This window comes from Danio rerio, chromosome 12 (assembly GCF_052040795.2).
Source record: "Danio rerio strain M-AB ecotype USA chromosome 12, GRCz13ab, whole genome shotgun sequence".
NCBI classification, from domain to species: domain Eukaryota; kingdom Metazoa; phylum Chordata; class Actinopteri; order Cypriniformes; family Danionidae; genus Danio; species Danio rerio.
In genome coordinates this window covers 14,621,951-14,647,792 of record NC_141032.1, presented here as the reverse complement: position 1 = coordinate 14,647,792, position 25,842 = coordinate 14,621,951, and the positions used below count along the sequence as shown (strand labels likewise).

The following is a 25,842-nucleotide window of genomic DNA, read 5'->3' as shown; positions in this document are numbered from 1 at the left end:
TGTCTTTTGTGACCTCTTGGAGTTGTAGCTACAATCTTCAGGTAATTTTGGTCACATTTGTAAATAATTTGTTGACACTTGAGTTGAGACTTTTCACAGGGCTATGTATTTTTGTATTTTGTTTTCTCTTAATAAAAACTTCATTTAAAAACTGCATTGTGTGTTTATTTGTGTTCTCTTACTAATAATATTCACATTTGTTTGATGATCTGAAACATTGAAGTTTGACAAAAATGCAAATAAATAAATATAAATAAAAGTAAGGGGGCGAATACTTTTTTCACATTACTGTATGTTTTTATACATACCAAACTACAATTATGCATGTATTGGTTTCATGTTTTGTTCTGCACCATAATTTTCAAGATCATAAATTAATAAATACTGTATGTTAGGAAGACTTGCTGAAAAGATAAAATTTTGTAAACTGACCTCATCTAATGGGACCTGATGGTCCTTGTTGATGTCTAGAGCCTCGAATGGCTGAACTGGACTATCTTGGAGCCAAATGAACAGGTATCCTTCAGGAACCCCCTTTTGCAGAGACAACAACTCCAGTTCAAAGCGCAGCACTGCACTTCCAGGAACAATACCAGCTAGAAAAATAAGAAAATACAAAATAAACATGCTCATTTATTAGACATTCGGTTGACAAGAATACAGTTAAAGCAATCTCAGCATTGAGTAAAGAATGGCGGTACATCGTGTGAGTGTTTTTTTATAATAAGCGTGTGTTTGCTTGGGTTTTGTTTTGCTATTCGGAAATAATTTCATCAGTTTTTGCATTTACGTTCGCTAGTCAGAAATGAATATTTCATCAGTTGTTAAGTGAAAGTTTTTTTACACTTAAGTTTGTTAATAGGAAAGATTTAATTAATCAGTTCAGTGAAAATGTTTTCGCATTTAAATCATTTAGAAAGGATTATTTGTTCACCTATTTAAATTTAAAAGTAATTGTTGCATTAAACTCCAACGGTACCTCTAACGGTACCTGGACTTCAGGTAAATTAAGCAATTTAAGTTTAAACTGTGTGTCAGAGAAAAGTATTTCTGATTTGAAAATAGTAGCCATTCTCACTCATTCACTGATTCTGTGAGATGGAGGCTTTGTTAAGAAATTAGTTTATCAAAAGAGTTTAGCACCGATTAGTAGAGCTTGAGACAGTGAAGCTTAATAATAAAATAATAATGCCAAAATAAGCCTATATACTGTCTATATTTAAATTTGATGGTTTATTTAATATTTAGTTGTAATTTATTAGAAAATCTGTTACTCATCAAGATTAGGCTTTGTGTTTGGGGAGGAACATTAATGAATCCAGTGTAGATGGATTTAGCGTAGTCCTGCACTCACTGAGGAGCACTGAACACCCTTTCACTGCTTCTGCTACTTGCCGGGATGCATACTGTTCAGGCTAATTTAGCATGTTTTGGTTAGGATTGTTTGTTCATCTTTCACCAGCCAAGAACATCAATTTAATTTTTCATGACAGCAGTTTCAATGTAGCGATTGACCTCGTCATCTTCCCTGTCAGCTTGCTGTACATTGCTGTTTAGCTCTCTACCATAATATGCAGTGTATGAGCGACCCCTAAATACAATGGCGGCTACAATGACCGTTCTTTTTGAACTGGTGACTGGCCTGACCGCAGTCAAAATTCACTCTTTTTGACTTCTCTGTCATCATTCACCTTTGCAGGGATGGGTTGATGTCGGATTTGATTAGTTTCTCAAAGTAATCGAAATGCATCACATGACTGTTCATTTACCGCCCAAGCCTGGCCCGACCCAGTCTAAAATGATAGAAATTGAAGCCGAACCCATTGGGTCCCGTCAGGTTCGAGCAAAGATCTTCAGCACTAGAAGTGACTGGCTTTCTCATTTCAAATGATTGTAAATACTCCAAATTTGCGGACTTTACCAATAATTCCTGTTTTGATACCATCCAGTCTCTTTCACTTCTGCTACATGTCATATTTTGGTCATTTACTGTCCTCATGGTCAGTTGGGTGCATTTATTGAAGAATTACATGGATTGCTGTCTTCATTCCCCAAGAATGATAGCCTGTTTGTACTATTAGGTGACTTTCATTTAGACAAACCATATGCTACAGATTTCCACTAACTCATTACATTACTCAACTTGAACCAGCTCACCGCCACATACCCACATAAATCTGGCAATCAACTCAACCTTATCTACACAAGACATTACAGTTCTAAGAGATTATACGACAGCACTCAAGGCAACAGAGAGAACATGGTGCAAATCAAAAGCCCTCACGGACCCTTAGCAGATATCAAGCCCAGCTTGTATCATTAGCCTCCCAACTCCATTCAGCCAGACACGCACAAACCAATCAGGACATTTAATACTCTGCTGTCTCCTCCTCCACCACCTCCTTATCAGCATCAGCTTTTTCACAAAAGCATGCACGCACGCACACACAAACTCAAATTAGCAGTCTGTTACCCACCATGTCCAACCTAAATGTCCATTAAATAACAGCCTCTGAAGGAAATTAACTCTCACATTCTCCTATTTTTCTGAGGAAGAAGAATCCAGACTTCTCCACTGTGCCCCAACCTGCCCTTTGAACCTAATCCCCATACACATCCTGCAGCACATTTCCCCGGCAATAGTGCCAGCACTAAAACACATCAACACTTAAAAAACCTTAGTGGTTACAGACCAGTCTCTCTCCTTCCTTTTATTGTCAAAACACGTGAATGGGTTTCAACCAAATTTCCACAATTTTAACAAATAACCCACTGGATGCTAACCAACCAGGCTTCAAATGTGGGCATTCCAATGAGACTGCCCTACTCTCAGTCACTGAAGCCTTGCAGATTTCCAAAGCAGGTTCTAAATTCCATTCTGTTTTTACTGCACCAATGCTTTGATACAGTGAACCACCAGATTCTACCGTCCACCCTCTGGAATCACTGGAACCCCACTCTGATGGCTGGAATGTGCTGTATTCTTACATTCCGAGCCCAAGCATGCCTACATCATCGATGATGCGACTGTTCAGTTAGGAAGAGAAGAGCTATCACTCAGTACAGTGGAAATATCTTTAGTTATATCGTTTTATATTATTTTGAGTTGTTTGGGATGAAGTGACACATATTAAAATGTTTTGTTGAACAGATCCACCACAACAAAACTATGACAGTTTGTGTTCATTAAAAAGTAAGAATGAATAACAAATCCATTAAAAACAGTCCCTTACAAGTGATGTTGCATCTTTAGTTTCATACTCGGGTGCGCGTTGCACTTACACTACAAGCGTACTGTGCCTAATCCCAACCGAACTGCGCTCTGAACCACCTCTTCCACCTCTTCCTCATCTCCACACATTCAACACAATTTGTTAATCCAACTGGGATCATCTACTATTACCCCATGTAATTTAGTAAGGAATCTTGGGGTAATCCTGGATGACCTCCAGTCCATCAAAGAGTAAATTGCTAACAAAGCTCAATCACGCAGGTTAGCAATTTTCAATTTTAAAAAAAAAGAATCAGACCTTTTTTAACAGATCATACTTTTGATCCAAGCTTTTGTCATTTCAAGGCCGGACAACTTTGATGTACTTCTAGCTGGACTCACATCTTGCATCCTTACACTGCCGCTCACCTGGTTTTCAATGAGCCCAAGAGAGCCCATGCAAAACCTCTCTATATCTCTATACATTGGTTACCAGTCAAGGCCAAGTCAAGTTCAAATCACTGATGTTTGCTTGCAGAACAGCCACTGGTACTGCCCCCGCTTACCTCCACCTGCTCCTGAAGGTCTACATCCCATCCTGGAGCCTCCAGTCGGTAAATGTGCACCGCCTTGTGGTACCATAATCGAGATGTTATAATCTATATATATAAACCTTTTTATACAATGTTCCTTGCTGGATCTTTACCCTCCATTACACCACAAGCCAGCCTCAAAACATAATGCATTTCTCGCACAGGTAATTGAGTTTGACAAACCATCTGTCAAAAGCACAGTAATTTATCTCTCGGTCTTTTTAACCCACACTTGCCCCATTTTGCACATTTGCACCAACACTCTTAAGATCACCTAACATCTAAAAAAACAACATTGTAAATTTATGAGGTGTACTTCACACAGGTGAGTGGGCTTGACAAACCACCTGTAGAAACACTTCTCAAAAAAAGCTTGCTGGTTGAATAAAATTTACTAAATCAGAATTACTTAGTCAGACTTGACTACATACTGCTGTAAACGTTACTCAAGATGTAGGCTATATCAAGAGTGAACCAAGGTACGTCAACAACAACAACAACAACAAACCATGCATTATACTTTTATTTATATTATTTAATTCATTTCTCTAACATTTGAAGAATATTGTTTTGTTTTTCCTATTAAAATGTGTCCCTCGTGGCATTCTGTGGAGGGTGCTCTGGGAGTTTGGGGTCAAAGGTGCTCTGTTAAGGTCTGTCTCGTCCTTGTATGAACAGGATAGGAGTTTGATTTGCATTGTCGGCAATAAGTCAAACTTGTTTCCAGTGCATGTTGGGCTTTGGCAGGGCTGCCCTTTTTCACCAATTCTGTTCATGATTTTTAAGGACAGAATTTTTAAAGCGCAGCCTTGGGCTGGAGGTGGTCCGGTTCGGAGACCACAGGATCTCATCTGTTATTCGCAGATGATGTTGTTCTGTTAGCTTCATCAAACATGGATCTTCAGTCTGCTCTGAGGCGGTTTTCTGCTGAGTGTGACGTTGCCATAGTGTTCCACCAAAAAAGGTGGCTTGTCATCTCCAAGTTAGAGGAAACTCCTTACACCAGGTGGAGGAGTTCAAGTATCTTGAGGTTTCGTTCACGAGTGAGGGAAGGATGGAACTTAAAATTGACAGGCGGATTGGTGCAGCGGTAGCAGTAATTCAGTCAAGGTATCAGTCCGTTGTGGTAAAGAGGGAGCTGAAGCGAAAGACAAAGCTCTTGATTTACTGGTCAATCTATGTTCCTACTCTCACCTATTGTCTTGAGTTTTGGGTCATGACCGAAAGGACAAGATCTTAAAGACAAGCGGCCAAAATGAGTTTCCTTAGCAGGGTGGCAGGGGCGCACCCTTATAGATAGGGTGAGGAGCTCTGTCACCCGAGAGAAGTCAGCTAAGGTGGCTTTGGCATCTGTTTCGGATGCCTCCTGGACGCCAACCTAGGGAGGTGTTCCAGACATGTCGCACCAGGAGGAGGCCTCAGGGAAGACCCAGGACACGCTGGAGGGACTATGTCTCTCGGCTGGTGGAAGAAGTCAAGGAGGAGGAGCTGGAAGAAGTGTCTGGGGGGAGGAAAGTCGGGGGTTCTCTCCTAAGACTGCTGCCCCCACGACCCAGCCCCGAATAAGCGGTTGAAAATTAATAAATGAAAATGTGCTAAATTTAGGATTATTGGGGTAATTATTTCAGTTTTCATTCTGACCTCCATGCTCAATTGTCAACCTACACCTATGGTTAAAGTAAGATACCATAAAGATATTTCACAGAGTTTTTGTTATATAGTTGTTTATGTGGAAGGTTAAGGTTGTTGTAAATTGCAGATGTATGGTTGGGTTGAGGACCTGCTAGCAAGATTATGGAAGTGTAAAAACAGTGACATGTTTTATTTTTGGGCTGTCAATACAAACATTATATATTTACAAACAATAAAACATTATGTATTTTATGAAAAGTTATTTTGTTTGCTAGTATGGAAACACTTCATGTTTAGTCTGCTCACTTCAAAAGTATTGTTGTGTATCCCAGTTGTAAGAGCAACAAAAAATAACTTGACTTCTAGTTAATCATTTGGAAAAGTCGCAGAAGGTAGATTTTTCAGATGAACCTCTGTTGAACTGCATCCCAATCATCACAAATACAGCAGAAGACCTATTGGAACATGACAAACCCAAGATTCTCAGAAAATTCAGTCTGGTGAAGGAAAAATCATGGTTTGGAGTTACATTCAGTATGGGGGCATGTGAGAGATCTACTGAGTGGATGGCAACATCAACAGCCAGAGGTATCAAGACATTTGTGCTGCCCATTACATTGCAAAACAAAAAAAGAGGCCAAATTCTTCAGCAGAATAGTGCTCCTTCTAATGCTCTGTGCACGCTATTTGTGCTTAGATGCGTGAACATTGAGTTTACTCGCTTCATTCGCCAATGTGCTGAAGTTCAGATTTTCGTACTTGATAATACTAGCATAAATCGTGCAAAATGCTCAACTCACACCGCTTTATTCATGCAAATCGCTTTATTTGCACCGCCTCATTCATGGATATCCCGCAGCAGGATTTCTATTCGCAGCTTTGCATGACTTAAATTGTAAATAACTCGGGCTTGACGCTCTTCCGCATCTGGTGTGATTGCAGCATTATTCTTCAGCCTCCACATTCAAAGTTCCTGAAAGCAAAGAAGCTTAAGGTGCTCCAGGATTGGCCAGCCCAGTCACCAGACATAAACATTATTGGGCATGTCTAGGGTAAGATGGAGGGGGAGATGAATCCAAAAAAATCTTGATGATCTCTGGGAGTCCTGCAAGAACGCTTTCTTTGCCATTCCAGATGACTTGATTAATAAATTATTTAAGTCATTGCAGATATGTATGGATGCAGTCCTCCAAGCTTACGGGAGTCATACACAATATTAATTATTTTTCCACTGCACCATGACTTTATATTCCATATTGTACATTATTTCTGTTAAGTGACAAGACTTTTGTCTAAGCAAAGTCAGACCTTACTGTCCTAATTAAACAATTAAAAATCAAGGCATGATCATATTATGTTTTGATGAAATAAACATAATCTAGAGGCGTTTGCCTTTCATATAAGCCATTTCTGATACCAAATGATAAACTAGAAATCAAGTTATTATTTGTTGTTCTTAAAGAGCCCATATTATACATGAAATAGGGTCATATCTTGGTTGTAAGGGTCTCCAACAACAGTTTAATATGCATGCAAGGTCAAAAAACACTTTCGTGGTCTTACAATCTGCATTTATTTTTACCTAATTATCCCAGTGACTCCTGTATGAATCGTCCAGTGATTCATTTGTTCCCAAACCCCTCCTTAGCGCGAAGCTAATCTGCGCTGATTGGACCAATGACAGTCTGTTGCGATTGGTCGACTGCCTTCAGTCAGAGAGTGAAATGCCAAACAGCTAATCAGCAATATAAAAGTAATCACAGTTCATACACGCTCGATAGTGTAGTCGTGGATTTTAGCTGCCAGTGGGTCAATGTAAATACAGACTATGGACTTGAAAACTCAGACGACTAACTATTTTATTGAGCAAAAACTCCAAAAACAGTTGAGGAGATCTCCTAGCTTCTCACTCTGCTCTTTTCACAGACACACACACATATTGCACACACACGCACGCACGCACGCACGCACGCACGCGCGCACGCGCACTTAACCCTGCTCCGGACGACAACGCGCGCACACACACACACACACACCACCGGAGGACAGCGCGCGCACACGCACACACAGACACACACACTACTCTTCGTCTCGTCCACGGAGCTCTGTTAACAAAGTAGCACGCGTCGCGTTTTTAACGTGACTTTGCACGCAATAAGAGAATATAGCCAGTTAACCTGATACAGTATACGCGGTTACAAGTAACAAATCACAACTAAATACATTTGCAAGCTGGAGTCAACGAGGCAACTTTAATCGCACGTACTTACACTTGAGAAATGGAGGAAGAAAAATCCATCCTGACGTCCATCAGTAAGTTACTCTTTACTGATCCTTCCTTTAACAAACGCTGATGAAGTATTCTTTGTAGCATGTAGTTTCCAGAAGTTTTCAGTAGTTTCCAACTGCTTGGCTATAATGCTGAGGTTTCATCTTTGGGTAGAGACTCAATATATCCATCTGCAGTGTGACTTCAATCGACCGGCATGTTTGTGTGTGTGTGTGTGTGTGTGTGTGTGTGTGTGTGTCTGGGTTTCTGCGTCAGAGGGCGGGGCCTCAGGTTTGAAATCTCCCGGGTTTGCGCGTGCACGTGAATAACTTGGTTTCGTTCGTACGTCATGGCGAAACACCTAATGAATCGGTATCAAGGCGACTCGTTTGAAGCACTATGAGTCGACTCTTTTATAGATGAATCAACAGTTTTAAACACTGTACACTAACAGATTTAAGCCTTAGCAGGATACTTCACTTCACTTAGAGCTGTGTTACACACTACATGGAGGGGAATTTTCAAAAACCCATAATATGGGCTCTTTAAAACCTGGATAGGCGACAAGACTTTTGTCAGGTAGTGTATGTACAAAAAAATCACATGAAGGAACACACTTATAGTATTATAAAAATGCAACTGTTAGCATTTTTTAAAACTGCATTTTAAAATAATCTTGTAAATGTCTATTTAGTTATCCTCATAACAGACCAAACAATGGAGTAAATCTGGGGCTTCTAATTTAGTGCTAAAATTGTAAATTATGTACAGAATTCTCATAATTTTACTTCGAATTAAACTTACAATGTAATTACTTTTTGTTTTTGATTGGCCAAATAGGTACAGGTACATTATTGGTCCATTATCCAAGCCAAAAGGATGAACACACAAACACAAGACAAGACATACCTCCTTTCTCTCCATGTCCAAGATGTGGTGGTACGATTACTGTTCGTCTCTCTCCTACACACATATTCCTAAGCGCCTCATCCAGGCCATCAATTATTTTATCTCCTCCAAGAAGCACATTCTGTGGCGTCTCATAGTCATGCCTATAATGATCAGAGATAAATAATGACTAATGAGAGCCAAATCACAAAATGGTTGACACATTCTCTTAGACGAACGATGAAGAAACTCACGATGAAAAGAGAAGCGTGCCATCTAACAATGAGCAATTGTAGTGGTACTGAATAAAGTCATTCACTTCGCTGCTTTCGTTACAAGCCTCAGATCGATGCAAAACATCCACCTGTACAGGATCTTTGATGTTGTGGAAGTCTATCACGTGGATGTCAAACACCAACACAGCTGAACCTGGGATGTCCTTACCTGTTTAAAACAGAGCGACATTTTTTACATCGCATTTTAAAAACATGAGAACACTTTTTACTGAAATCAACATCACAATAAAAATCAGAATTTGCTAGCTGTATGTTCTGTGTATTTAGTACATAGTGTTTGTACATAGTTGTGGCATAAATATGAAAACAATTTGAATTAGACAGATCAGGGATACATTCCCAAATCAATAATGTAACAGATCCCTCAGATCATTAGGATCAAGTAAATTAGAAATTTTAAGTTCATTCAAAGTAGGGTAAATTGCTTCAGCTACTGCGCCCCCCCACTGCTGGAATCAGCTTCCAGAAATAATCAAATGTGCTCCAACATTAGGTACATTCAAATCAAGACTGAAAACACAAATCAAAATGTTCAAATCAAGACTAATGCACAAACACAATAGCACATTTGGCCACACCCATTTGTAGCTTTATTTGCGCTCTTCAGAAACCTATGGGTGACATCATGGATACTACGTCCATAATATTTACAGTCTATGGTATAAAGTCAATTGTGCAGTGTTATTATTTGTTATTTAAAGAGAACATTAGTGTTTTGCACCTATGTGGGTCCAGATGCTTAAAGAGCCCCTATTAAGGTTTTTTGAAAATAACTGTAACACATCTCTAAGTGAAGTGAAATATCCAGCTGATGTTTAAACTTGTTTAAAACTTGATTTATCTATAAAAGAGTTGACTCATAGTGGTTAGAATAAATCGCCATTGTAAAGAGTCTTTAGTCGTGTCGCCTTGACGTCGATACAGATCTCAAGCCCTGTTAATTTGTTGCTTGCGCAGACCCAGGAAAATTTAAACCCCCGGCCCCACCAGTGGAAAGAAGAAAAAGAGGAAGCCAAACACTGTAGCAGATCCCGGTTGTATCAAATCGCATAGACGCTATGCTCTGAAGTGTGAGGGAGAGTGATGCTGAGTTCAGGCTGCATGATTTTAGCCCCGATTTTGACTCGCTAACAGCTTTTGGGAAATCAGTGACAAATGCCTGAAATCACAGGCAAATTAGTGCTTGTTCATGCGAGTGACATTCACATGGTATGAACAATCAAGAACGCGATATGAGAGAATTTCCGATGAGTCACAGACACCAGTGAGTTATTTGGCATGCTAATTATCTGGAGCTGTCGGCGATTCAAATCCTGCTGTGTGAAATGTTTTCTGATTGTAAATGACACCCGCAATCACCTACAGCCAATGAGAGAGCAGCATCCACTATTATGGGTACCTGCAGGCCAGTGAGGGGTTGGAGGAAAAGTCAAAAGTGCTTATTTTCAGTTTATTTGGACCCAAGAAATGGAGGAAAACCTAGTGGAAATTTGGCAGGAGCATGTGTCTTTTTCGATGCGTCATCTGAGCCATATCACTACCTAGTCAAAAAGTAAAAGCGTTAAGGAGAAATAGCTAATTCTCTTCAAAAGCCAGGTGTGCTAAATAAGTACATAAGTACATACTAAAGCTTAAAGCCTTTTTTTTCATTATGTAGTTAATAACCAAAGATATATTACGTGACATTGCATTGTTTCCATGTCACTTCTTGCATTTGTTTGGTTGTGAGACATAGTTTGAACAAGGTTGTCAGCGATTCTTCCTATTTTAAAGCCATGCTATGTGAAACCCTATCGCCGATCCATCCTTCAGTATAAAAACTTCAGTATAAAGTGACAGGACTACTTTGAAAATCATGCAGTCTGAACTTGGCATTAGTGTTATTTTACCTATACAAAGATGAGGCTGTGAAGAATTGTGAAGAGGTTGAATTTTATTTATTTATTTTTTTTGCAATAATACCCCAGCATTATAGCCCCAGCCTTGTGCTGTGTTCCTGTCATTTTTCTGACCAGTGCTACAACAATCTACATGTTGACAGCCGGGGAGTTGTTGTCTGTTTGTTAAAGGAAGGATCAGAAAAGACTGTTAATGTAAGTGACTTTGTCAGAACTTGACAGGAACTTTACAGAACATACTTCATGGATCACACTTTTGTTCCTTAATTACACAAGTGTAAGTAAGTGCGATTAAAATGGTCTACTCCTTGTTTTCTCTAGCTTGGAAATTATGTATTTGATTGTGTTTTATTACGTGTAACCACTGCATCTGGTTAACCCTTCAAATTCTTGTATCGCATCTAAAGCCACGTTAAAAACGCGTTGCGTGGCGCTTTGTTTACGAATGTAAATGCAATTGTGAGCTTGCGATCCACTGCCGTTTGTCGTTGCTATGGCCACCAACAGCTGTTCCTACACACGTGCGGTGGTCAAGCTTCAAAAAAGTTCAGTCTTTGCCACTGTGTGGATTAATACTGAATGTGTGTCACTGGTTTTACCTATGGTTAAAAAATAGAACAAGATGCTGGTGTTTAACTGCATTGGGCTCACACATACTCTCAGTACTCTGACAACTTCAAAATTGTGGATAAGCCATGGTTGGCATATCTCTCTGACTTGCACTAAACGCAGTTGACCAATCACAGCAGACTGGGTCATTGGACCAATCAGCGCAGATTAGCATCACGCTAAGGAGGTGTTTGGGAACAAATAAATCGCTGAACGAATTATATGGGGGTCATTGGGATAATTAGGTAAAAATAAATGCATATTATATGACAATGAAAGTGTTTTTTTTTACCTTGTATACATATCAGACTGTTGTTGGAGACCCCCAAAACCAAAATATGACCCTTTTTAAATGCATAATAGGAGCTCTTTAATACACTCACAGGGATATACAGCAGTACATAAGTATCTTTAAATAGGAAAAAAATTAAGTATTAAAATGTGAAAAATAGTAATATTGTCTATACTAATATAAAAACCTATATCACTTCCCATCACCTCTGTTGTACTCAGTTTATTCATGACACTTTACAATTGTTTAATGTTATTACTAGTAGTAGTACTTTGCACTTAAACAAAAATATTTAATGGATGCTCTCACTGGAATGCATCAATTTTCAGAAACCACAGAGAAAGAGGTCTAATGGAAAATGCCCGTCCCATAGGTGGTCTTTCATTGGTTGCGCAGATAGTCTTCAACCATTTTCTTACTAGTGAAGCCTTTAGTTTTTCTGCTTACAAAGTTTGCCATGTTAATAGTGAATGCACCATTGTGCAATACAACTGACAGGAGATGAGACTCTGATTGGTTTAATGCACATTATGCCTAAAATATACTTATTAAGAAAATAAGGACAACACTTTTAGACCATGGCCCTGGCACACGGACCATTTTTTTCTAACTCTTTAAATAGCAAAAAAGAATTCAGACATGCCCTTAGTACTTCTGCATCATGCCATTGAAACTTGGATCTTGCTTGGATCTTGATTGGCTAACTAATCTTTAAATAAGCTTTGAAATGATCTAACCTGCCCCCTGCTGGCCATAGGCAAGGTGAGGCGGCAAGATGATTCTTCTCCACTCTCCTGCACAAACACCCTGCAAGCCTTTATCTATGCCGGCGATCATGTAGCCCATTCCGATGTAAGTGTTGTACGTCTGGTTTTGTTGATAACTGTGATTTTAAAAGTGATATACAGTAGAATTTAAAAGCAACACCAACAGCATCCACAAATAGTTAAAAAAGCTAACAAACAAACAAAATACCTAGAGTCAAACATGATGCCATTGAGGAAGGAAGCATTGTAATGGTAACGAATGAAATCGCCTGCAACAGACTTGCGAGCACATGGTTCAGGCAATTTCAGGGTCTCCACAATGATGTCATCTTTAGGGTTGTGCAGGTCTTCCAGGAGAATGTGATATTCTACAGATGCATGAGGAGGAATGCCTGTACCTGAGGGAAAGAGACACAAGAGAAAGATGAATTAAAGATAAACAAATAAAGAAAACTGACTTAATCTTCTTGCTGGTTATGTGGTGCTGGTGGTTGAAGTATACAATATAAAAATTTGAGTATAAGTACAGATACCATACCCTAATTAAATACTATTCCAATCCTAATAAGGTTACTTCATCCAAGGTACAAAAAATGTTTTTTAATGTAGAAAAAGTTTTGATAAATGTTTAATTGCTTTGCAAGAAATTACTTTATTCCCAAAATGTGCAAATTAAAAAATAATGCAAACAAACAAGTTTAATTTACAAATTAAGTTTTTACTTCAATATGTAAACCGATTCAACAGGCTCCTCATGAATTGAACACCACTGTCAAATCTTTAGTTGGTGACAATTTCTCAGGTTTAAATAAAGACAGTGAAGTAAAGCATACAATATTGTGCTCTGTTAAAAGATAAAGTTTCCCAAAATAGAAATACTCAGATTAGTATGGATTTAATCCAGACTAGGTATAGTTAAGTAGTTAAAGTACAAGTGCTTAGCCCATACATTTTACTAAAGCTCTTATGTGTCCTTTGTGAAGGTCAAGAAATTTCACTTTTATTGCAAAGAACAGGTTCTTTTTATTTTATTTTGAATGTAAATTATTTTTATTTTTCTATAAAGAAAATCTTGGTATACCTAGGCATAGGGCAGGAGTGGGACTCCTTTTCAGCCCTGGAGTTTAAAGCCTTATACCGGCCAACCTCAGTTCACGACTGACTATATTAACGTCACTTCCAATTCAGATTCTAATGACACTATCACGTCTTTTTCAAGGAAAAAGCTGGTTTAGAAATTTAAATGTTTTTCATGAATATGAGAACATTAAAGTGTAGCTAAATCTCCAACATTATTCTTTAAAACATCACAATGTCCTTTCCAGCAATATCTTAAAATATATTTGGTGCAAAATTCTTTATAGACATCCAGTTAGAGCTGGCCGATATGGTAAAAAAAAAATATCACAATAATTTGTCATATCAGTCGATATCGGTATTTATCACGATAAACATAAAATCTTTATATCTATCAATTTTACAAAATTTTTAGTATGCCAATCACTTTGTGCAGCTGATTTAACACATTTAGTAAAATGTTTTAGCTGTCTGACAATATAAATAATAAAATAATAAACAAAAGAACAATCTTAATTCAGCATTTACGGTTTAAGTTTTCAACAACCAAAGACAAGTTATTGGATATTATTGTTCAACATCAGAAAAAAATTAATAAACCAGGTTTGGAACAAGTAAAGGTGAGTTAATGGTCACAGAATTTTCAGTTTTCAAATTTTAGTACAGTCAGGATACCCGAGTAAACAACAACAATTAAATAAATACCTCCAATATAGACTAGTCAGAAAAAAAACTATTATCTTTAGGTGCAGCCATTTTAAATAAGTAAACTAAAATGAAATAAATAACTGCAGTGTAGAGTGAAAGATAAACAGGCTTGTCCTCTCTAAGGACATTTGGAATATTTAATTACTGTAAGTTTCAAGTTCTTCAAAAACACCATAATGTCGACATTCTTATGTGAGAAGCTTGATCTCTGTGCAGACACAGGCATAGTGATGCTCATTTAAGTTTTCATTTAGATAGTTAGGTTTCCGTTTAATGATAAAATATACATATACTGTGTTTGTAAAGTATTTTTATATGACATCTTCACCATTAAAATACATTGCAGTTTTGTCTGAAACTAATGTTACGGTTGTAGCAGTAAAGGTTGTATTTTTGCCTCCCATTAGTGATGCGTAAATGGCGGTTATATCTCCGGGCGCTGCGGATAAACCGCGGGTCAGGTAATAAAAAAATACTTTATAATTAGCTAATTGCAGGTCGGTTGCGGGTGCTATAGTGGGACATGGCAGTGGATCAGCGAAAAAGCAGAGTGGGCTTTGCAGAATGGGAAGAAATGAGATGCCCAATAATAATAAAGTTAGTGCAAGAGTAGCCTATGTTCAAAATTTCAGTTAGAGGAGTCAGAGGAAAATCTGCCATCATCCTGGGAGAAACAAGATCATGTATTTCCACCACTGCAGTGCCTTGCGAAGAGAATCATTCCAACAACACGCGGTGCAAGCGAACGCTCATTTACTGCAGTCTGCAGCTGACCGCATTTCGGAGGCGAGGCGGAGATGGTGTGGTCATATGAAAAGCGGAGAGTGCGCTTTTTCCTTTGATCTGGTTTTTGGTGAATTTTGCCCACGATTATGATTTTCCTTGTTTTTGCTTAACTTTCGTTTGGGTAAAATTATTTTGCATTACTTTTGCCCACTTTGAGAAATTTTGTGAGTTTTGTTCATTTTTATTTAGATTGATTTGTATGTTATTTTTTTGGCTCGGCTCTTTCCCGACAATATTGAGCTTTATCTCCTCAAGTTCACCCTTTTCTCAGAGTATGATGGATAGGAAAGATGTCCTACAACTTCCATTTTGCAAACACGTAGAAAATGTATTGTAAAAAGACATCAGTTAAGAGGTGAATGTCATCTTTATATTTATTTTTTAGGGAAGAATACGGCGCACTGCGCTGAAGGACTTTTTTACTTTTCATCAGTTTTAGTGAGGTGAGAGGGGTTATTCATAAATTAGAATTGTTTTGTTATATTCCTTACTTTTGTTTGGCTTCCCTATCGTCCTCTTACTCGAGTTTAAAAAATTTTTTGTTTGATACTTTGCTTGAATTTGCCTCTTTATTATATTATTTTTTGTTAGTGTAAAGGTTGTAGTATAAATATCCTTAATGCAGCCTGTAGAGCAAGCTTCAAATGTTCATTGAGATGTAAATAAATGCTTTTTAAATTTTTCACTTTATTCGAGTGCCTTGGACTGATTCTTGTTGCTGTTCATTGAGATGTGTTTGAGATTGTGTTGTCTGTCATTTCTTTTGTAGGCACGGCTTTCGAAAATGATGACATGAGACTCTGCTGGGTAGTTGTCCTGGTTTACCAGCACTTGTTTAGGTCTGTAATTTCTTAGCATCTTCATAAGGGTGGTGTTGTTTTAAATGATGAAACAGCAGCCAGAGTTCTGACCAGGTCTAGAAAATATGATCATATCACCCCAATGTTATCCTCCTTACACTGGCTGCCTGTTAAGTTTCGTATTGAATTTAAAATATTACTTCTCACCTATAAAGCTCTTAATAATCTAGCTCCTGTTTATCTAACCAACCTTCTGTCTCGCTACAATCCAACTCGCTCTTTAAGATCTCAAAACTCAGGGCTTCTGGTAGTATCTACAGCAGAATAGCAAAATCAAGTAAAGGAGGTCGATCCTTCTCTTTTATGGCTCCTAAACTCTGGAATAGCCTTCCTGATAACGTCCGAGGCTCAGACACACTCTCCCAGTTCAAAACTAGATTAAAGATCTGTTTAGTAAAGCATACACTCAATGCATCACCTAGCGGGTTCCACACAGGTTTCTGCATCTTGTTTATATACACTATGAACAGCAGCTTTGCTAATTAGTCTCTTTATTCTATATTTACACTTCGGGATACTCATCCCAAGGTCCTCAGATTATGCGGAGTCACTGATTGGATCCAAGACCAGCGACGAGATGATCCCAAGGATTCCATATCCGGGACCAGGCCATATCCTGAGCTGCTGAAGAGCTGATGGTCGTGGGGAGTGGAGAACATGTATCTGATTCCAGCGACGCTCCAGAGACAGACGAGTCTTCGCTGAGGCCATCTTCCAGTCTCCACCACGGCGACTAAAGCTGCACAAGACCTTTGGCCAGCGGAGAAATTAAAATGGTCGTGCCCAACTGATTCTGGTTCTCTCAAGGTTTTTTTTCTTCACTCCCATCAGGTAAAGTTTTTTTTTCCCTCTCCGCTGTCGCCACTGGCTCGCATGGTTCAGGATTGGTAGAGCTACGCATTAATGAATTTGCTCTTCAGTGTTTGAACTCTCAGTAATGATTAAATCACACTGAACTGAGCTAAACTGAACTGAACTTAAACACTAAAAACTGAACTACACTGTTCCAGTTACTATGACCATTTATGTGAAACTGCTTTGACACAATCTACATTGTAAAAGCGCTATACAAATAAAGCTGAATTGAATTGAAAGCTTGTGGTGTTGCCTGCTTTTGATGACATGAGTCGTCTTGCGCAGTTTGCAGTGCACGTTGCTGTTTTGTGTCGGATAGCAAAAAACTAAGCAGGTTAAAACCCTCTTTTTTCTTACTCCGTTAAGTACAACCATGGCTGTAAACGTGTACGGTGTGCGGCATCCGGAAGGGCAGGCTGCAAAATGCTTGCGCAATGTTACGCAGAGTGCATAAATATTAGAGCAATTATTTGACTGTCATTATCGCTTTATCGAAAAAATTTATATCATGATAATTATCGATATCGAATTATCGCCCAGCCCTATATCCAGTCCTTTGTAATGGTGGTTACACGAAAAATAAAAATAAAATATGTTCACCTACATAAGTATTCCAAACAGTATAGTATGTCCTAACACTAAAAATGAAAAAAAAAAAATTATTATTTAGGTGAGATTCGAACTCAGGTCAGTGGCGTCATAACGCAACGTGCTGACCACTGGACCACAATGGTGCTGTTATGTTGACACGTGTGGAATACAGAAAAAGCATTGTACTGTTACAGGCAAAACTCTTTAGCTTAAACTTTTTCTCCCCTTTATAAATTTCTGATCAAGTTATATCAGATTTATTAATGTAGTTAATCATCTGATTTTATTTGAGCAAATGTTATATTTATTAATATTAATAATTCAAATTCTTATATTTACTAAGGTGCTGCTGTCATCATTAACCTGCAGGCTACATTTTGCTCACAGGGCTGCGAGAAAATAAATAAAAAGAGCAGAGCTGCAGCAAATTAATAAATAAAGAGTGAGGCTATGGTCAAATAAATAAATAAATGAACAAAGTGTGACTGCTGAGAGTGCAAGCAGCTAGGGACACCGGCCCTCGCGGCCAAAAAAACGGACTGGCCCACTGGGAATTCTCCCGGGCCTGACTGTTGCATTATTCACAGGGGTGCCCTCATCATTTGAATTAGGGATGTCAAAATGAATTGTTTCTTCGGTGCACTGTGATGCAGATGGGGACAATACGATATTGGTTCAGTAATAGATCATAACCAGTTATTACATACTGGCGTCATTTATCTCCTATGCGCGATGTATCAGTAGACTAATAAGACAAAGAAGGCATGGGCAAGTAAATAAAATGCTCCTACTACTTAAAAGGTAGATAATTATGCACAGTTTAACTGCTTGTGAGTTTGCTGGAAAATCTTTTATTGATACTGAAGAAGGCCCAGCACCTGAGCCACTATTTCACTACTAGGGAGAAATGCTGTAAAATCTCTTCCTCTCTCTATCACTTTTAACACTTGACCCACTGGCGTGTTTGTGAGGTAACTTTCCCTCTCCTCTAAAGCGATACTTGTGGATCCAGACATGAGCATGCCTTAGGTGCAAGTTTTCTCCACTGTGACTATTATGGATTACCTGTGATAAACTTGTATTATGCTCATATATACTGTAACCGCAGCTATTCTTCCCACATTACTCATCGGTGAACATCGCTTTCATTTCTAAAGCCAATCGCAGCCCGTTCTGTTGGGCGGGTCAAGACAATGACCAATCATGGGGGTGTAAGACCTCACTTGACATCGCTCAAAAAGCAAGCAGGATAATATTTACTTTAGTTTATTGGCTATAAACGCTCATACTGTCTTCTGTGCATGTATCGGAGGTTGGTTTGATACATTCAAAAAGAGTGCTTTCTTTGAGCAGGTAAAATTAAAGGTACACTTCATATATCTTACTGCTTGTATTAAACAACAACATTTACAAATATTGTGCAAATATTAATATATTTATAGAGAAAAATATTTTAATAAAAAAAATCTTGTGTTGTAAAGAAAAAATCTAATTATGTATGGAAAGCATTTTCAATGCAAAGTGATGCTCAAAGATATTAAATTGAACTGAATCGATGGCATGATAATCATAACCGAACCGTGAGACCAGTGTAGGTTCACACCCCTAATTTGCTTGTACTTAAGGTTTTTCATCTGGACATGATGAGCAGCCACATCATCAGGAGAACACAGGCTAAAATGTTGCTCTGAGATCATTAATACGCATGCCTCAGGCTGCATTTAATAAGCCACAATGTTTCCTTGTGAGACATAATCATTTTCTTACCTTAGTTTTTTTTGTTTAAATTTAACTTAATGTACTGTATGTGATACCTTTTTTCTGAAAATGGGAAAACAGATAGTTTACTATGCATTACTGAGCAACGACTGCACGAGACATGTTCAAACGTATGTCAGGATGCAAAATACAGTATTTACAGATTCTACATTTATTCAGCTGCACTCAGCTGCAATGTTTAATTGTATGTTTTGTTAATGAATCGTGTTTATTTGAAAATTTAATGCACACATTTCAACAAACTCATGCAGGACTGCTGAATAGTGTCAAATTACATTTGAAGGTGTCTGACGTGGAGCACAGACGCTCTTGATTCTGGAGGTCATTAATAATATAATAACACTAATACTTAAACGGTAAGGCATTTTAGGATGACCAAAACAACAGTTCAGATGATTTACAGTGTGCTCAGCCTGCTGGTTTGTCCATTCACACACATTTTCATCATCACATGATCTCTTACTACAAAATCATATGACCTTTTTTAATGCACATAATGAAATTTGTGCGGTAAAAGTGTTTCCATCAGTTTATGCGCATCTTTTCTTTTCGAATAAAAAGTTTACACAACTCAGTTATGATATACTTTTTTTATGGGCATTTTTTAAATTTATGTGCATCATGGTGTTTCCATCAACCGTTTTTTTTTTGCGCATCAGCAAAATGGAAACATAGCTAGTGTCTTGCTAAAATTTCCACTCTGGTTTTATCTTTATCATCCGTATAAAGATGATAAAAATCCGTATTTATCATCAGTAATGTAGACGTTGGACTGAAGCAGCTAATATTAATTTACACTGATAAAGGGTGGAGGATTGCTGACTAACTAGAGATTTAAGCTGCAGTTTGGGTTTTTACTACCTTTCTTCGGGTGTTCAATACTTTTTTTCCTGTGTCATATAATTTTATTACACATAACTTAATTTGTAAACTAATTAAAATTGTTTTCTTTGCTCATATGGATTTCTTTGGTTATTACCAAACGCTATATTTAATTATATTACTATTAAATTATACTATATTTAAGTATTTAAATGCTATAAATTAATGCTACATTTAGATTTTAGGAGGTTACATTCTAGTTTTGTAAGTAGTTACCCATTTGTATTTGTCCAACAAATGATATTTATCTTGTAGATTAACAAATAAAAGCAAAGTGCAGTGTGAAATGTGGAAACCACATTATTAAAAAAACAAAACATTACCATAACACATAATTAGTGCGCAGTATCTTGACAGATAATTGCTTTACAATTTTGATAGGGTGATAAAAATGTTCTTTGAATGAACATGCAGATGGTTTTCTTGCTTACCATATCCTTGTTCTCCAAACGCCAGAAATGGGGGGATGATGAAGTGTCGTATTTCACCCACACACATGCCAAGCAAGCCTTCATCCAAGCCTTTTATGAGCAAACCTTCTCCAACGACTGAATCCTGCGTCTGGGAACGCTTGTAGCTGCATGTTGCACATATAATCAGTCAAGGAACATCTTTGCAACAGTATAATCAATTTAGCTGAATTCATTACTTCACACTTGGAAATAAGAACCTTGCTAATGAACAATATTGTGTGGTGCCATCCAAAAAAGGCACAAAATTACTTTCAATAACTTTCACCTTGAATGGCTTCACAATGAACCCTATGCAAACAGTTTTTGTGTTAATTTTTATGGCATTGTTAAAGTCACATCTGTTTTTCGCAATATTTGATCCTCAACAATGCTAAAAAAATTATCTAAATATATTTGTTCTTGTTGTTAATCGTCTGAAAAATAACATAAAATTACAATGCTAAACTAACAGACACCTGGGTGAAGCAATTGCACTTTTCTACTGGAAATATAAGTGTTTATAAAGAAGTTTCTGGTGCAAATATATAGGGCAGGCTATTCAATTAGTTTGTCATGGGGGCCAGTTCATGAAAAGCATCCCAAATGAGGGGCCGGAGAAATATGACTTGCAATTTAAGTGATGACACAACAGCAATACAAGTATGTTTTGTATTTTTGCTCCTTAATACACCCACGTTGGCTTTTTCTACATTAAAACATTAATATGTTGTATTTTGAAACTACATAACATCACTGCATTGTACAATGTGGCTTTTTAACAAACCTATTCAAATGTAGTGTTTCTAAGCACAACAAAATCAGTGTATTGCTTTAGTAGGCTTCTACATTCAAACACATTCATATTTTATGTTTTAAACTGCGTAACAATTAGGGATGCATTGATTAAAAATTTTGGTTGTAAAATTAGTCTAAAGAATAATTATAGTTTCACAGTTATCACCATTATTTTGCATTTAATAAGTTCAAAACACTACTGGTTTAGAAAATCACAAGAAACCTGCTTATATTTTACAGTGTTGTTTATTGCTATTGACATTGACATATTGCTGCTCGGTAACAAAAACAGTACAAACTATTTATAAAAAAAACAAACATTAGTCCATTTCTTTTTTTGGACTTAAAAATAAACTAAGACGTTTTTTGATTGAAACTTGAGTGATAATTTTACAAGGAAAATAAATAACAGAACAATGAATAAATAAAAAAATAAAAAGAAATAAAAATAGTATTTATCTAATGTTAATTTAAGCTATATTAGCTAAGAATTTAAATGAACTTGTTAATATCTGCGTTCATACACACAATTATTTTATTAAATTGTAACAATTTGTCTAACGAATCATTTGTTTACATTGCACTGAAAGCCACGCATAGCTCTGACCGCTACAGCATGAGACAATTTCTATGGTGTGCACTCATACACTTTAGACAATTTAGCCCACGTAATTCACCTGTACTGGATGTCTTTGGACTGTGGGGAAAACCAGAGCACCCGGAGGAAACCCACGCCAACGCAGGGAGAACATGCAAACTCCACAAAGAAACGCCAACTGAGCCGAGAATTGAATCAGCGACCCAGCAGCCTTCTTGCTGTGAGGCGACAGCATTACCTACTGCACCCCTGCGTCGCCGTAAGATGCAAAAGTGCGAAAAAGAACAACGGTCGCTGCTATAGTTAATCCAACGTCTGTGTGTATTGGCATAAAATTGTTTAGTTGCAGCATTTTTGTTCCGAGCAACAGGAACGCGGCGTCGAGAAGCCTTTGAGATTAGTTAACTGTATTGAATTAATAGTGGAATCGGCAAATCCTTGCATACCCATTAACGATATCAGTGCATTGAACAATGATGTATTGTATGTATTGTACTCTAAGTGTATATTGTATTATTTTTTACTTTTAAATTTGTTACAACTTCCTGCCCAGGGACTACAGATGTAAATTAGCTTTACAGCTAACTCTGGCACAACATGTCATGTTGTACTGTATAAATAAATAAATAAAACAAAAGGCCTTTTCTACAAACATATCCAAATGTTTTCGGCTGCTCGCACCACTCGCTTAATGTCTGCTGACTTACGCTCTGCAGCTTATGCTGCAGCTTATGCTGTATTAAACAGACGCATGTCACTTCATAACTATAGCTGCCGTTTTTCGAATTAACTTAATTTATTTTTGATGTCTTGATCACACTATTTAGAGGGCCGGAACAAATTGCCTCAGGGGCCGGGTTCGGCCTGCAGGCCACCAGTTGAATAGCCCTGATATAGGGAGTGCTAAAAGATGTGTAGCTTTTTTTATATGTGGTTCTTCAGAGACTAACCTGGAGTCAAAAACAGTTCCATCCAGCAATGTCCCATTGAAGTGAAAACGCACAAAGTCTGTTCTCATAACAGAGCGCCTGCAGTCTTTAGGTGTACTGATAACTTTGGTCTGAACCTGGTCTGCCCTGTTAAAAATGTCCAGTAAAACCAGATCAAACACTAATGTTGTGTCTGGTGGCACTGTATCACCTAAAATGGAACAGAAGAAAAAGGTAGGACAGTGATCAATAATATTAGTTGTAATGTGAACTGTTTTCTATTTAATGCATGCTTTTACACTCACCAGCCACTGTGTTAGGTACACCTTACTAGTACCGGGTTGGACCCATTTTGTTTTCATACCTGTCTTAATCTTTCGTGGCATAGTGGCTTTCGTGCTCTATTGGATTGAGATCTGGTGACTGTGGGGGGCATTTGAGTACAGTGAACCCAGTCAACTTTATTGTTCAAAAAACCATTCTGAGATGATTTGCACTTTATGATATGGTGCGTTATCCTGCCGGAAGTAGCCATAAGAAGATGGGTACACTGCTGTCATAAAGGGATGGACATGGTCAGCAGCAATACTCAGGTAGGCTGTGGCATTGACACGATGCTCAATTGGTACTAATGGGCCCAAAGCGTGCCAAGATAATATCCCCACACCATTACACAACCACCAGCCTGAACCACTGATACAAGACAGGATGGATCCATGCTTTAATGTTGCTGATGCCAAATTCTGTCTCTACCATCTGCTGGAAATCAAGGATCATCAGCAGGGCTTGACATTAACTTTTTTGTTCACTAGCCACTGTGGCTAGTAGATTTCCAACATTACTAGCCACTGGCCATTTTAACTAGCCACACTTGTTGGGAAAATATTTTATATGCATAAATTTGACTTTAATATGCTAAAATGACTTGATTTAGATGTTATGTCCACATGCCTTCTCATTCATTTAACTTCTTGTGTGTGTTGTGTATTAGCTTGTGTATTAGCATGCGCAAATGGGTTGTCGCAATGCAGTCAGTTTTTATTTCACATGACTTTTCAGGGCTCAAAATTAAGAGTTTACCAAATTTATCTGACCACACCAAATAAGTATTTCTTAGCCACAATGTTTTAATGTGTCAAAACAAGCAAAATAAAGCTGTATATTTGCACTTTTTTAATTCAACAAAACGTTTCTTAAAAAAAAAAATATTGTCATGTATTTAAAATATGCACAGTAATCTGTCCTGGCTTAAAGTCCCAGATCAGCAGTTAACTACACATAAATAGGGAGTAATCTCCCAAAAAAGCAATTTTATTGTAAAAAATATAATTAAACCATATTAACAAAAATAACTGTAAGCAAAAGAAATCAGGTAAAACATACAGGGCTCTATTTTGACGGTCCATGCGCAGAGCGCAAAACGCAGGGCACAAACGCTTTCAGGGCGTGTCAGAATGCATTTTTGCTAATTTAAGGACGGGAAAATCCGCGTTGGGCAGTGGCGCATGGTCTAACAGGATTGAGTTTATTTTCTTAATGGGTTATAGGTGTGTTTTGTGAATAAACCAATCAGAGTCTCATCTCCCATTACCTTTAAGAGCCAGCTGCATCGCGCCATAAGCGCATTTTGATGTAAAGTAAGTTCACGTTCGCTTTTGCTCTCGTGGATAGGGAAACCTTACCGCACGGACATCAATTAGCCTATAAATAATTAATTTAATTTGTTAAGTGCAAAGATTTGTTTCAAAACTATTTCTAAATTCAGTTCTAATTTCCAGCAAACGAATAAATAAACAATAAAAACAAAGTGTGGTCAAAATGCTGAGTTATTTCCAAATACACATGCTGCCCCATATGGTCTAAAATTTGACGGGTGGACAAATCTAAGCTTGTTTTTAATAAAACAAATATAAATATGGATGTAACAAATAGTACTGCTAATGATAATAACATTATACAAAAGCAAATTGAATGAACTGAAAAAGCCTCCCGAGATGAAGAAAGTATGAAGGCAGTGGTTTTTAAATCTTCATGTAGGCTAGAAATTGATATGTTTTGTAATATTTTAATCATTTATATTTATATCCTGTATATATCCTTATTATGTATATATATTATATTGCTCTGCATCTTGTGTGTAGTCTGTAAGCCAGGCGCACTTTGCGCCAGACAATAGACCGACTTTGTTCTGGTCTAAAGAACAGACTATCTACAGTTTCTCAAAATAGCAACGCTCCAAAACACGCCTGCTTTTTTAGACCACAACGCCTATGGGCGCACATTTGAGCGCAAATGCATTTGCTATTTAAACAGTGTGGCGCAACACCTCAAAATGACCCTTGCGCCGAGCTAAAAGTAGCAAAAGACTATTGCGCCGCGCCTTGCGCCACATTGCGCCGGGTGTGTGATAGGGCCCACAGTGTTTGATAATGGAAGGATGATCAAGCGCCCACGATTAATATAGGCCTGTTAATCTGTTCAAAGAATAATTAAAATGAAAGCAGTGATCGCTGCTGCTTACAAAAGAATGTTTTTTTTTTTTTTCTTAAGCTCTTGAAAGCAGCAGGATTGTGGGCGCACGATCATTGCTGTTTGTCCAGTCTATTTCAAAGGGAACCAATCGCACCAGCTGCGCTTCCTCTAGTCCTCTAGGTACAGTGATCATTTCACAAGTGAACATCCTCTCGTTCGGTATTTACCTTCTTTTTTGCTGTTTTGCTCGCGCACACAGTTTTTTTTTTTTTTTTTGCCAGTCGTGCTGCTTCTCGATTCTAAGATCACATTTGCACGAAAATTGGGCCATGCTTATTATCGAACCCTGCTTTTAAGAAAGCTACAATTTTAAAAGGATTTTCAACCAGCCAAAGTGGCTATTGGAGGTGTCTGTCTAACCCGCCACTGCTGATATCTACCCACATTTGGCGGGTGTTAATGTAAAGCCCTGGTCATCAGACCAGGCATCGTTTTTAAAATATTCTATTGTCCAATTTTGGTGAGCCTGTGTGGATAGTACCCTTAGTTTCCTGTTCTTAGCTGACTGGAATGACATCTTGTGTGGTCTTCTGCTGCTGTAGC

The 25,842-nt window shown here is 37.9% G+C and overlaps 1 protein-coding gene across 2 annotated transcripts in view; it reads right to left on the bottom strand.

Moving 5' to 3' along the window:
- The window catches only part of fkbp10b (FKBP prolyl isomerase 10b), a 34,625-nt gene that overhangs the window by 3,048 nt on the left and 5,735 nt on the right, over window positions 1-25,842 (bottom strand). For both annotated transcript variants that reach the window (XM_087274673.1, NM_001128666.1), the window contains 7 exon segments: window positions 22,789-22,978; window positions 20,425-20,570; window positions 12,664-12,853; window positions 12,426-12,571; window positions 8,848-9,037; window positions 8,615-8,757; window positions 433-596 (listed from right to left, as the gene is read on the bottom strand). In XM_087274673.1, coding sequence (XP_087130799.1) covers window positions 433-596; window positions 8,615-8,757; window positions 8,848-9,037; window positions 12,426-12,571; window positions 12,664-12,853; window positions 20,425-20,570; window positions 22,789-22,978 — 1,169 coding nt within the window.